Source organism: Pristiophorus japonicus, chromosome 3, assembly GCF_044704955.1.
Source record: "Pristiophorus japonicus isolate sPriJap1 chromosome 3, sPriJap1.hap1, whole genome shotgun sequence".
In the NCBI taxonomy this organism is placed as follows: domain Eukaryota; kingdom Metazoa; phylum Chordata; class Chondrichthyes; family Pristiophoridae; genus Pristiophorus; species Pristiophorus japonicus.
In genome coordinates, this window is record NC_091979.1 from 175945873 (window position 1) to 175958811 (window position 12939).

Here is a 12939-nt window from a genome sequence, read left to right on the forward strand (position 1 = left end):
AGGAGTGGGCCATTCGGCCCTTCTAGCTTGCACCGCCATTCAATGAGTTCATAGCTGAACATGCAACTTCAGTACCCCATTCCTGCTTTCTCGCCATACCCCTTGATCCCCCTAGTAGTAAGGACTTCATCTAACTCCTTTTTGAATATATTTAGTGAATTGGCCTCAACAACTTTCTGTGGTAGAGAATTTCACAGGTTCACCACTCTCTGGGTGAAGAAATTCCTCCGCATCTCGGTCCTAAATGGCTTACCCCTTATCCTTAGACTGTGTCCCCTGGTTCTGGACTTCCCCAACATTGGGAACATTCTTCCTGCATCTAATCTGTCTAACCCCGTCAGAATTTTAAACGTTTCTATAAGGTCCCCTCTCATTCTTCTGAACTCCAGTGAATACAAGCCCAGTTGATCCAGTCTTTCTTGATAGGTCAGTCCCGCCATCCCGGGAATCAGTCTGGTGAACCTTCGCTGCACTCCCTCAATAGCAAGAATGTCCTTCCTCAAGTTAGGAGACCAAAACTGTACACAATACTCCAGGCGTGGCCTCACCAAGGCCCTGTACAACTAGCAACACCTCCCTGCCCCTGTACTCAAATCCCCTCGCTATGAAGGCCAACATGCCATTTGCTTTCTTAACCGCCTGCTGTACCTGCATGCCAACCTTCAATGACTGATGTACCATGACACCCAGGTCTCTTTGCACCTCCTCTTTTCCTAATCTGTCACCATTCAGATAATAGTCTGTCTCTCTGTTTTTACCACCAAAGTGGATAACCTCACATTTATCGACATTATACTTCATCTGCCATGCATTTGCCCACTCACCTAAGCTATCCAAGTCGCTCTGCAGCCTCATAGCATCCTCCTCGCAGCTCACATTGCCACCCAACTTAGTGTCATCCACAAATTTGGAGATACTACATTTAATCCCCTCGTCTAAATCATTAATGTACAGTGTAAACAGCTGGGGCCCCAGCACAGAACCTTGCGGTACCCCACTAGTCACTGCCTGCCATTCTGAAAAGTCCCCATTTACTCCTACTCTTTGCTTCCTGTCTGACAACCAGTTCTCAATCCATGTAAGCACACTACCCCCAATACCATGTGCTTTAACTTTGCACATTAATCTCTTGTGTGGGACCTTGTCGAAAGCCTTCTGAAAGTCCAAATATACCACATCAACTGGTTCTCCCTTGTCCACTCTACTGGAAACATCCTCAAAAAATTCCAGAAGATTTGTCAAGCATGATTTCCCTTTCACAAATCCATGCTGACTTGGACCTATCATGTCACCTCTTTCCAAATGCACTGCTATGACATCCTTAATAATTGATTCCATCATTTTACCCATTACCGATGTCAGGCTGACCGGTCTATAATTCCCTGTTATCTCTCTCCCTCCTTTTTTTAAAAGTGGGGTTACATTGGCTACCCTCCACTCCATAGGAACTGATCCAGAGTCAATGGAATGTTGGAAAATGACTGTCAATGCATCCACTATTTCCAAGGCCACCTCCTTAAGTACTCTGGGATGCAGTCCATCAGGCCCTGGGGATTTATCGGCCTTCAATCCCATCAATTTCCCCAACACAATTTCCCGATTAATAAGAATTTCCCTCAGTTCCTCCTCCTTACTAGACCCTCCAACCCCTTTTATATCCGGAAGGTTGTTTGTGTCCTCCTTAGTGAATACTGAACCAAAGTACTTGTTCAATTGGTCCGCCATTTCTTTGTTCCCCGTTATGACTTCCCCTGATTCTGACTGCAGGGGACCTACGTTTGTCTTTACTAACCTTTTTCTCTTTACATATCTATAGAAACTTTTGCAATCCGTCTTAATGTTCCCTGCAAGCTTCTTCTCGTACTACATTTTCCCTGCCCTAATCAAACCCTTTGTCCTCCTCTGCTGAGTTCTAAATTTCTCCCAGTCCCCGGGTTCGCTGCTATTTCTGGCCAATTTGTATGCCACTTCCTTGGCTTTAATACTATCCCTGATTTCCCTTGATAGCCACGGTTGAGCCACCTTCCCTTTTTTATTTTTACGCCAGACAGGAATGTACAATTGTTGTAGTTCATCCATGCGATCTCTAAATGTCTGCCATTGCCCATCCACTGTCAACCCCTTCAGTATCATTCGCCAATCTATCCTAGCCAATTCATGCCTCATACCTTCAAAGTTAGCCTTCTTTAAGTTCTGGACCATGGTCTCTGAATTAACTGTTTCATTCTCCATCCTAATGCAGAATTCCACCATATTATGGTCACTCTTCCCCAAGGGGCCTCCCACAACGAGATTGCTAATTAATCCTCTCTCATTACACAACACCCACTCTAAGATGGCCTCCCCCCTAGTTGGTTCCTCGACATATTGGTCTAAAAAACCATCCCTTATGCACTCCAGGAAATCCTCCTCCACCGTATTGCTTCCAGTTTGGTTAACCCAATCTATGTGCATATTAAAGTCACCCATTATAACTGCTGCACCTTTATTGCATGCACCCCTAATTTCCTGTTTGATGCCCTCCCCAACATCACTACTACTGTTTGGAGGTCTGTACATAACTCCCACTAACGTTTTTTGCCCTTTGGTGTTCTGCAGCTCGACCCATATAGATTCCACATCATCCAAGCTAATGTCCTTCCGAACTATTGCCTTAATTTCCTCCTTAACCAGCAATGCTACCCCACCTCCTTTTCCTTTTATTCTATCTTTCCTGAATGTTGAATACCCCTGGATGTTGAGTTCCCAGCCCTGATCATCCTGGAGCCACGTCTCCGTAATCCCAATCACATCATATTTGTTCGCATCATATTTGTTAACATCTATTTGCAGTTACAGTGACATTACAACAGTGACTACACTCCAAAAGTACTTCATTGACTGTAAAATGGTTTGAGATGTCCGGTGGTTGTGAAAGGCACTATATAAATGTAAGTCTTTTGTGTCAAGTATTTCCAAGTAGCCCAGATTTACTGTTGCATGGAAAGAAAGAACGAACTTGTATTTATATAGCACGTTTCACAACCTCAGGATGACCTAAAGTACTTTGAAGTGTAGTCACTATTGTAATATATGAAACGCAGCAGCCAATGTGCATACAACAAAGTCCCACGAACATCAATGAGATAATGACCAGATAATCTGATTTAGGTGTGGATTGAGAGATAAATGTAGACCAGGACATCAGGACAACTTCCCCCTGCTCTTCTTTGAATAGTGCCATGGGATATTCCACCAGACAGAACCTTAGTTTAACCTCTCATCTGAAAGATAGCACCTCTGACAGTGCAGCACTCCCTCAGTACTGCATTGAAGTATCTGCCTGGATTATATGCTCAAGTATCTGGAGTGGGACCTGAACCAACAGCCCTCTGATACCAAGACGAGAGTGCTACCATTGAGCCAAGGCAGACCTATGGAGTCCACATTTCTTCTGTCTGCTTAACGTGTTTCTGGCTCCTGCAGTACTCTAGCTCCTCTGTGAATTGAGACCTACGTATGAAATCACAGAATCATAGAAATTTACAGCACGGAAGGAGGCCATTTCAGCCCATCGTGTCCGTGCTGGCCGACCAAGAGCTATCCAGCCTAATCTCACTTTCCAGCTCTTGGTCCGTAGCCCTGTAGGTTACGGCACTTTAAGTGCACATCCAAGTATTTTTTAAATGTGAGGCTTTCTGCCTCTACCACCCTTTCAGGCAGAGAGTTCCAGACCCCCACCACCCTCTGGGTAAATAAATTTCCTCTCCTATCTCCTCTAAACCTCCCCCAATTACTTTAAATCTATGCTCCCTGGTTGTTAACCCATCTGACAAGGGAAATAGGTCCTTCATATCCACTCTATCCAGGCCCCTCATAATTTTATATACCTTAATAAGGTCTCCCCTCAGCCTCCTCTGTTTCAAAGAAAACAGACCCAGCATCTCCAATCTTTCCTCATAGCCATTATTTTCCAGTCCAGACAACATTATTGTAAATCTCCCCTGCACCCTTTCCAATGCAATCACATATTTCCTGTAATGTGATGATCACAACTGCACACAGTACTCCAGCCTAACCAGTGTTTTATATAGTCCAAGCATAACCTTCTTGCCCTTGTATTCCATGCCTTGACTAATAAAGGCAAGTATTCCATATGTCTTAATCACCTTATCTACCTGGCCTGTTACCTTCAGGTATCTGTGGACCTGCACTCCAAGGTCCCTTTGTTCTGCTACACTTTTCAGTGTCGTACCATTTAATGTGTATTCCCTTGCCTTGTTAGACCTCCCCAAATGCATTACCTCACACTTGAATTCCATTTGCCACTGTTCTGCCCACCTAACCAGTACATTGATATCTTCCTGCAGTCCGCAGCTTTCTTCTTCTTCATCAACCACACAGCCTATTTTAGTATCATCTGCAAACTTCTTAAATACCCCCAACATTCAAGTACAAGAGATCTGACGAAGGGTCATCGACCCGAAACATTAACTGTTTCCCTCTCCACAGATGCTGCCTGACCCATTGAGATTTCCAACATTTTCTGTTTTTATTTCAGATTCCAGCATCTGCAGTATTTTGCTTTTGTTCAAGTCCAATCATTGATATATACCACAAAGCATGGGACCCAGCACTGAGCCCTGAGAACCCCACTGGTACAGCCTTCCAGTCACAGAAACACCCATCAACCATTACCCTTTCCTTCTTGCCTCTGAGCCAATTTTGCCACTTTGCCCTGGATCCCACGGGCTTTTACTTCTGTGACCAGTTTGCTATGTGGGACCTTATCAAAAGCTTTGCTAAAATCCATATACTCTACATCATACGTACTGCCCTCATCGACCCTCCTGGTTACCTCCTCAAAATTCAATCAAATTAGTCAGACACGACCTTTTCTTAACAAATCCACGCTGACTATCCTTGATTAATCCCTGTCTTTCCAAATGAAGATTTATCTTGTCCCTCAGGATTTTTTCCAATAATTTTCCCACTGAAGTTAGGCTGACTGGCCTGTCATTACTCGGTCTATCCCTTTCTCCCTTTTTAAACAAAGGTACAACATTAGCAGTCCTCCAGTCCTCTGGCACCGCACCTGTAGCCAGAGAAGATTGGAAAATGCAGGAATGTTGGATGTATGTCACTGAGTATCCAGATTGGGGAAAGAGTGGAGGAGTGGGACTAACTGGATTGCTCTTCGAAAGAGCTGGCACAGACTCGATGGGCCGAATGGCCCCCTTCTGTGTGGTACTATTCTATGATCCTATGAACACTAGAGGAAACTGTAGAGCGGACTATTGGGAAAGACCTGCTTTATATTATGCAAGATGGTTTCATTATAATCCTGTTTACTTCAGTTGCACTGGTGGCAACAATTTGAAATTGTTTGAAAGCTTTGTGTTGCAACGTTATGTTCTTGCCATTGATCTTCCTCTGTAGCTAACTGCTGATACTGCTGTCTCGAGAGCACCTGGAGAGAACTACTCTTAAGGTGTTTCTCTACTTCTCCAAAGGCAGCAGCACTTAAGTTAAAGGGAGTATAACTGTGTTTGTATTGACCATACTCCCACTCAAATTAGCAACTAATTATAGATTTTATATTTTAATGACCATCTTGTGGTAACAATTTGAAATGCTGGATTAGGAATTGGCTCCAATACCACAGTCAAAAAGTTGTAATTCATGGATTTGTTTCAGCCTAGAGGCACGTTACTAGTGGTTTCTACACATGAGTGCAATCAAATGCGAAAAAATTTAAATGTGCTAGGGGAGTGGGTCACACAATTTCAAATGGTGTTTAATTTAGATAAATGTAGTGTCATACATATTGGCAGGGCCATACAGAATACTTGTATCATTTGTAGGGAACTATACTGAAAGAGGTTGAGAGAAACATATCTTGGTGCACAGATCACTGAAGGTTCATGACTGATGTAGAGAAACTGTAGATAAATCTAACGGTATTGAGTTGTATTAATAGAACCATTCAGTATAAATCAAAGGACGCCATTTTCCTTCTACAGGTCACTGGTCAGACCACATCTGGAGTACTGTGCCCAATTTTGGTACCCACACATGGTAGGTGAAATAGTAGCCTTGAAAAAGATTCAGAGGAGAGCTACAAGAATGATTCCGAGCTTAAAGAACCTTAGCTACAACAAAAGGGTCAAGGACATTGGTTTATTTTACATTAGAGCAGCGTAGACTTAGAGGTGACCTGATAGAGGTCTATAAAATAATTAAAGGGCAGGATAACATCCCTATTAAGAGATTATTCTAGTTTAACAGATTGGCGAGCACCAGGAGAGATGAATTTATACTATAAGAGTAGGAATAGACTGGATGTTGGGTGATTCTTTTTGCAGAGAGTAGTGGACCTCTGAAATACATTGCCGGCTGATGTGGTGGGTGCTGACTCTCTACCTTCAAGAGGGAACCGGTTCCTGACTGGGGCAGAGATTGCATCATAGAGAAGGCAAGTGTCTTTATAGAGAACTCTTGGTCTGTGAGAGCTCCTGGACTGGTTTCCATTGCCTGAGAGGATGGGAGATGGATTTTCCAGGCTATTTATTGCATTATTGACCCTGGGTGTTTTCTCTCTTGCCTCTTGCAAGAGATTGTATGGCTGCAAGGACAGAGGAAGAAGTATTTTAAGTCATGATCTAGCCATTAATACTGACTGGCAGGCTTGATAGACCAGCTGGTTTTTTTTCTGCACGTCAATTTCATATGCTTATCTCATTTAGAGCTTCTGAATTGTTACCTTTTTATTGTCCCTAGGCCTTGTTAAAACTGGACTGCCAGGGTCTCGTCGCCAGACTCATTCAGGATTTTGTACTGCTCACCACTGCTGTTGAAGTGGCCCCAAGATGGAGAGAGCTAGCTGAGAAACTGGCCAAAGTCTCCAAGCAACAGATGGATGCTTACGAAGCTCCCCATAGGGACAAAAATGGGGTTGTTGAAACTGAGGTGAGGTTATTCATGCCTCCAGCTGAGTGCAGCCAATTTCAGCGCGCGCAGTCTGAAGCTGGATTTGTAGCACAATATTGATCCACTTCTTTTAAAAGCTATTGTGGATTCCGCATCTGTTTCTGGAAGGGCATTTTATGTTAATCATATTTTATGATTTTAATCGCTCCACCATTGGCAGCCGTGCTTTAAGCTGCCTAGATCCTCAGCTCACTAAACCTCTCCACCGTTCCTGTGAAGCACCTTGGAATGTTTTAAGACTCTATATACAAATGAAAGTTGTTCTGACAACCCTCTGCATTTTTCTTTCAATCGTCTAACCTCCCACTTTATTCTTTTGGTAGCCATCATAACTTTATTCTCTAGTTACCAAACCACCAGTGGAATACTTTTATCCAATTTGCCTTATTTAAGAACCCTTTAAAATTTATCTGCATTAAATGCTGCCTGACGTCTATCTGCCCAGTATGCTAACCTGTTTGTCTTCCTGAAATCACTTGATTTTTCATCAGACTTAAGCAAGCTCCCTAATTTTGCATTGTCTGCAATTTTTGGTATAGTGCTCCCTCTCTCCAAATCATTTACCTGTTGAGAAGAGCAATGGTCCCAAAATTCACTCTTTGTTTTCCTATTGCAGAAGCTGTGGGCTGATTTTTTTTTTCCCATCTCCTGCATTTGGTAGAAACTGCTGAGAATAGTGAGCAACCTTTCACCGGCCCATTGTCCCTGTGGCTGCGACAATGTTCTCCTGGGCCTCTTGCTGGGTGGCTGGAGTGGGCCTCAGAGTGGGCCAGTAGGCCCGTTTAAAATGGAGATCGGTGTCCTATGATGCCAATAGGACCACAATTGGCAAATCTGGGCCCCATGCATGCTCCAACCAGCATCAGGTGGCAGTCCAGCTGAAGGGGATCCCACAGCCACAGGTGTGCTTCTCTTTCCTGTGGGGCCAAGAGAAGCAGGAGTGCTCCCAGCTTGGGATTCTTCAGCTCCAACTCACCCCAGCCCCCTTCCTCCGATCAGGTCCCTCCTTCCCATTCTGCCTAGAGGGTGGCCTGGAGTCAATGGGCTGTTCCAGCGCAGTCTTGTTTCCAATGGTACTGAGATTGCCTGCTCTGGGGGAAAATTCACTTCTGTATTTTCAGTGTTATCAGAGACTCTCAGCACTCGAGATTAAAGGTTTGCACCATTGAGTGGAAGACCCCGATTTGAGTCCAGCCTGTTTATGGTCATAGCTGGAGTTTCCTGCTCCCTTCATCCTTTCTCTCTCTCCTGCCTTCCACCCTCTCTCCTCCCTTCTCTTGTCTCCCACTCCGCCACAAGCCGCACTTTCTGGTTTCAGCCAAGCTTTGGAAGCTGTAATGAATGATCACAAGTTCTAACCACCGATGTTCCCTCCAAATTTTTGGATGCACAGCCTCTGTCTCTGGCTGCGTGGCCCATTCAAATGTCCGTACGTGCGTGGTTTTCCATTCAAAGGCCAATGACTGCATGGGTCCTCCAGACCATTGCGTGGCCATGCAGCTTAACAGGAACATTGCTCACCACCCTGTTTCTAAATAGGAAGTAGTGTTGTGCATACGAACAGAGGCAGATCTGATGAAGGGGTTGCTTGACTGAGTGCATGTGAGAGAAAGAAATTCAATTTTGTATAAGTAGAATGTGTGGGGATGTATTTATTTTCTTGAAGACCATGCCTTTCACACAGGCTGATTTTTAAGTTTTTGAATTGCTCTGCTTCACTGACTCTGTCCACTGCTCTATCTGATACGGCTGACTTTGACCTTGGTAAGCACCAACAACCAAAGAGCCATTTACTAATCTCCATCCAGCTGTTGTATGGATGAGCTTGTGTGAGGCCCATCATAGATCGCCCTTTGTTGCTGAACAAACTATGGGTCCTCTTTTTTTTTTTAGCCCAAGGCCACTCCCCCCCAGGCACAGCTAAAACAAGCTGATAGTGCGGCACCATTCATCACTAGATAACTTGACTTGTGAATAACAAAGTTCCTAATGTTAGCCAAACTTTGTAAGTGACCTTCCCTGTTCCTCCCTCTCCACTCTTCTTTCCGCCCTCCCAATCCCATCCTGTCACTGAGTTCCTTTGACAAACAAGCCTGCTGATCACAAAGAGCAGAAATTCCTCAGGCCTTTAAAAGAGCACATTCCAAAATGGTTCCTAACCAAATGGTTATGTAGGCAAGTGCGGTAGTCAATTTGCACATAGCAAGACCCCAGAAATGACCAGTTAATCTGTTTTTGGTGATGTTAGTTACAACATTGCATCTTAACCCAAATCTCAAAAGTGCACTCCTACTGTGCCAGTGTGATGCCAAGAAACATTGGTGCCTATTTAAGGTTGTGACCTGTGTGCTGCTGCATACAGCATTTTATCTAGTGTGTCAGAGGAAACCTTATAGTGGGACACATGGAAAGTGGAAAACTTTACTCTGGTCAATCTGAAGTAATTTCTATGATTTAACTAAAATCATCTTGCTGTCCTCATTAAACCTGATTGTATGTATTTTTTACACTTAGCAAGTACATAGTGATAATTGCACCGTTTTACAGACTTATCTATAGTATGTAGATGAGAGGAACAGGGAGCATTTTCGTGCAAAAATTAAATGTACTTGGCCATTTGAAGAGTTTAGATTGAACAGCCTGTTTAGTCAACAAAACAAGAAAATGGAAATGTGATTGTAAAAACAATACATATGACAAGTAAGTGCCCCTAACAGCTTCCTATTCCCATAGGCATGAAATGGGGGTGTTTGGGCAGTTAAGTTGATATATCTCTACTTGATGGTCTCTCTGCTGGTGTCTGGAGTAGTCAGTCAGTGAGAGTTGAGTTGTGGAGATTTGGGATTGGGTGAATATTCTGGAGTTTTGCTTGTTTATCATTAAGGATTGGGGAGTATTTAAATGAAACTTTTGCTCAGGAGATTAAATGGGTGGGATAGAGCCCATGATAGGGTGGATTGTGCAAGGAAAGTGCAGGGGAATATTTTCAGCACAAAGTACTTTCAATCTCTTTCCTCTCTTTTCTCCCCCCCCACCCCTCTTTCATTCCAAAGTCATGGAAAAGAACTCCTACCTTACAGGTGATGGTTCTTGTGATTTGTTCCTTCTCATGAGTGGCTGTGGTATTTTGGATCTCTCGCCTGGTTGAGTGCTCTTGTCAGCTCATGGGTATGTCCTGGAATAGCTCGACTGACCTGGAGGTCTGTGTTCACCACCGGCCAGGAGCTTAGCAGTGACTAAACGAGTACTAACTTTTCCTGAATTGGATGACCCCAAATTGGTATCCAGGCCAATCCAGAGAAATTCCAACTAATGCAGGGGAATTACTCTGGAACATCTGTCACATATGTGATCAAAGCAGCTCCACTGTATGAAGGATAATGAACTTGTCTACCCTGTTCTTTTTCATCCTTCTCTTCTGAGGTACAGTTCCATGGCTACTAGAAGGCCTCCCTTACCTCATGCCAGTGGTGAGTTTTATTCAAGCATCAGCATGGACAGAGAGTCTCAACAGACTACTGAACTGTAGAGGGCATCGTGGCCAAGCCTGATCCTGCTCTTAATTCAGGGATACTTCTTCTTAGGCAATCCCTTGTATCGAGGGTGACTTACTTCCACACCAAAAAGGGATGAATTTACAGGTGTTTCAATGAAGGACCTGCCATTCCAGGTCCCGAACTACATGTTGAAGGGTGGAAGAAGCCTGTGCTTAGACTTTTTTAACGTGTGGTGGCCGTTGCACACCAGCCACCATATGGGTTTGACGGAGCTAGGCCTTGGTTCAATGGCAAGGATTAACCAAGATGACTGGAGACCAGCTCTGCTGCACGGACTGATTGCCCACACATTTTGCAGTGTGAGCTGGCCCATGCTGCCCCTGGGCCCTCGCCTCTTCTGGGCCCCGATCACATCGCTCTACAATCTCTCGCCACTCTCTTACCCTGATCTCGCCGCTCCTCTGCTACTTGCCGCCTCTCCTGCTGTACCTGCCCACACTCTAATCAGCGACCTTGATTTTGGCAACATGCAATCCAGTCGCCCTTCTCCAAATCGTCGCCCTCCTGCACCAGCTCGCGTTGCTCCCTGAAGTGGCCTCCACTGCTCCTGTGCCGCCGTGCCTCCGCTCCTTTTATGGCCCCGACCTGCGGCCCACCACATCCATGGCAGTGACTGTCTTGCACTTGGCATGCTCAGTGTGGGTGACACTGAGGGATCATTCAGGGATAACAGATGCAGTGACCTATAGGGGTCCCTGAGTAATAACACCCATGAGCAGGAACCCTGTTCTGTTTTATATTTCCTCATTCCTCCCCTCATCCCTAGTTACATAGAAAACTGGGGGTTGGATTTCAGGGTCATTCAGCTTCCTAGGGTACAATATAACTGGATTAACTAATGCAAGTTTGTGATAAATATTTGAAGTACCAAAGTCTGGAGTTTCTGCCACTCACAAACTATTTGCTTCTGTAAACTGCTTTGGCACTTTTAACCCTACACAAGTGAAAGCTGTCACGTGTTTCTTTCCAATGCTGATAATGAGACACAGGTCAACACAAATTGATTCCAATCCTGATTTGTAGAATTAATAATGTAGCCTACAATTTCAATCCCTTTCCAAGTGTGTTTCCCATGGTACTTAATTGACAATAGGGAACGGGTGCAGTCAGTGTCGTGAAGCATTCCCTTATTACAGTTTCGCTCAGAAAAATTGACAACAAAATTTGATCTGATTCAAACTTTGACCCCTCAGTTTGGGAAGTTTAGCATCCCACTGACACATGTTGGGCTACCGTTTTGTCTGCTACATGGTTTCCTGCATGTGATCAGACAAAAGTTTGGCTAGTTGAGTCTTACAAGCTATCAATAGGAAAGAGGATAACAAAATGGAAATATCCTTTACCACTAGAAGGATTGGGAGTGGGACATTTTACTATATTAAAAGCAGGACTAATTGATTTGTACTCTTCCAGGCTATGTGGAAACCAGCCTATGACTTCCTGCTGACCTGGAGTGCACAGATCGGAGACAGCTACAGAGATGTGATTCAGGAACTGCACATGGGGCTGGATAAAATGAAACACCCCATCACAAAGCGCTGGAAACACTTGACGGGGACCCTCATCCTGGTTCATGCTTTGGATATCCTCAGAGCAGCAGCATTCAGCCCCTCTGACCAAGATGACATTGCTATTTAATCTGGATTTTCTCCAACTTGTTGAGCAAAGACTTGGAGTGAGTCCAGAATCAGGAGAGTGAGGCTGAAAGATTCTGCCTTGAATGACTTGACCCGTTTGGATTCAGTTTCTCAGTAGTGCCAGCTGGACTAACACACCCTTGCAACAAGGAGTATTGTGGAGTTTTCTGTGTTGCAAATAGCCTCCATTGTCAGTTTTATGGCACTGTGTTCAAACTATTGTCGTGAAAAGCAAAATTCAGCCTAGTTCCCAAGACTTTTTAAAAGTGCCAGCAGTTATTTTGTGACTCGGGAGCGAATTCTGCTATCTTGTTTTGCACACAAAATCAATCAAATTATGTAAGGGGAGGGTGGGTAGGGGTGAATTCAGAGTTATTAACTAGCAAAATTCTAATTAAATCCTGTAACATTTTTGAATCTGTAGAGGTAGTGCTTTCGTGTAAAGAGAAGCTAAACTTTCACTGCATGATTTTCTTCCTTTCAAATAGCACTATTTTATTGGTACTATTTTTAAATGTGTCAAAGTTCTGAGCAATGTTCTTTAGTCCATATCCTAAGGATTTGACAATGTAGTTTTTAAGCTTTGTAAATACAGCAGGAGTTCTAACTACCTCAGGTACGTCTAACCTTTTCCTTAGTCTGCTTTAATCATGAAAAGCTCTTTTAATCCCCCTCCCTTGCATTCGAAACGTTGTGTAGTGGTCAGCTGTGTGCCACTCCAAGTGGCCTGGGTATTCTGCCTTATAAGGTTATAATGTGGAAAGCTGCAAAGGGAA

General features: G+C 44.1%; 1 protein-coding gene across 1 annotated transcript in view; it reads left to right on the plus strand.

Annotated features, from left to right (window-relative positions):
- LOC139254880 (SH3 domain-binding protein 4-like) overlaps nucleotides 1–12503 on the plus strand; it is a 69069-nt gene extending 56566 nt beyond the window's left edge. Inside the window, exons 3-4 of the mRNA XM_070873849.1 lie at nucleotides 6760–6948; nucleotides 11940–12503. Coding sequence (XP_070729950.1) covers nucleotides 6760–6948; nucleotides 11940–12164 — 414 coding nt within the window. The 3' untranslated portion in view covers nucleotides 12165–12503. The remainder of the gene's footprint in view (nucleotides 1–6759; nucleotides 6949–11939) is intronic.
- The last annotated feature ends 436 nt before the right edge of the window (nucleotides 12504–12939 follow it).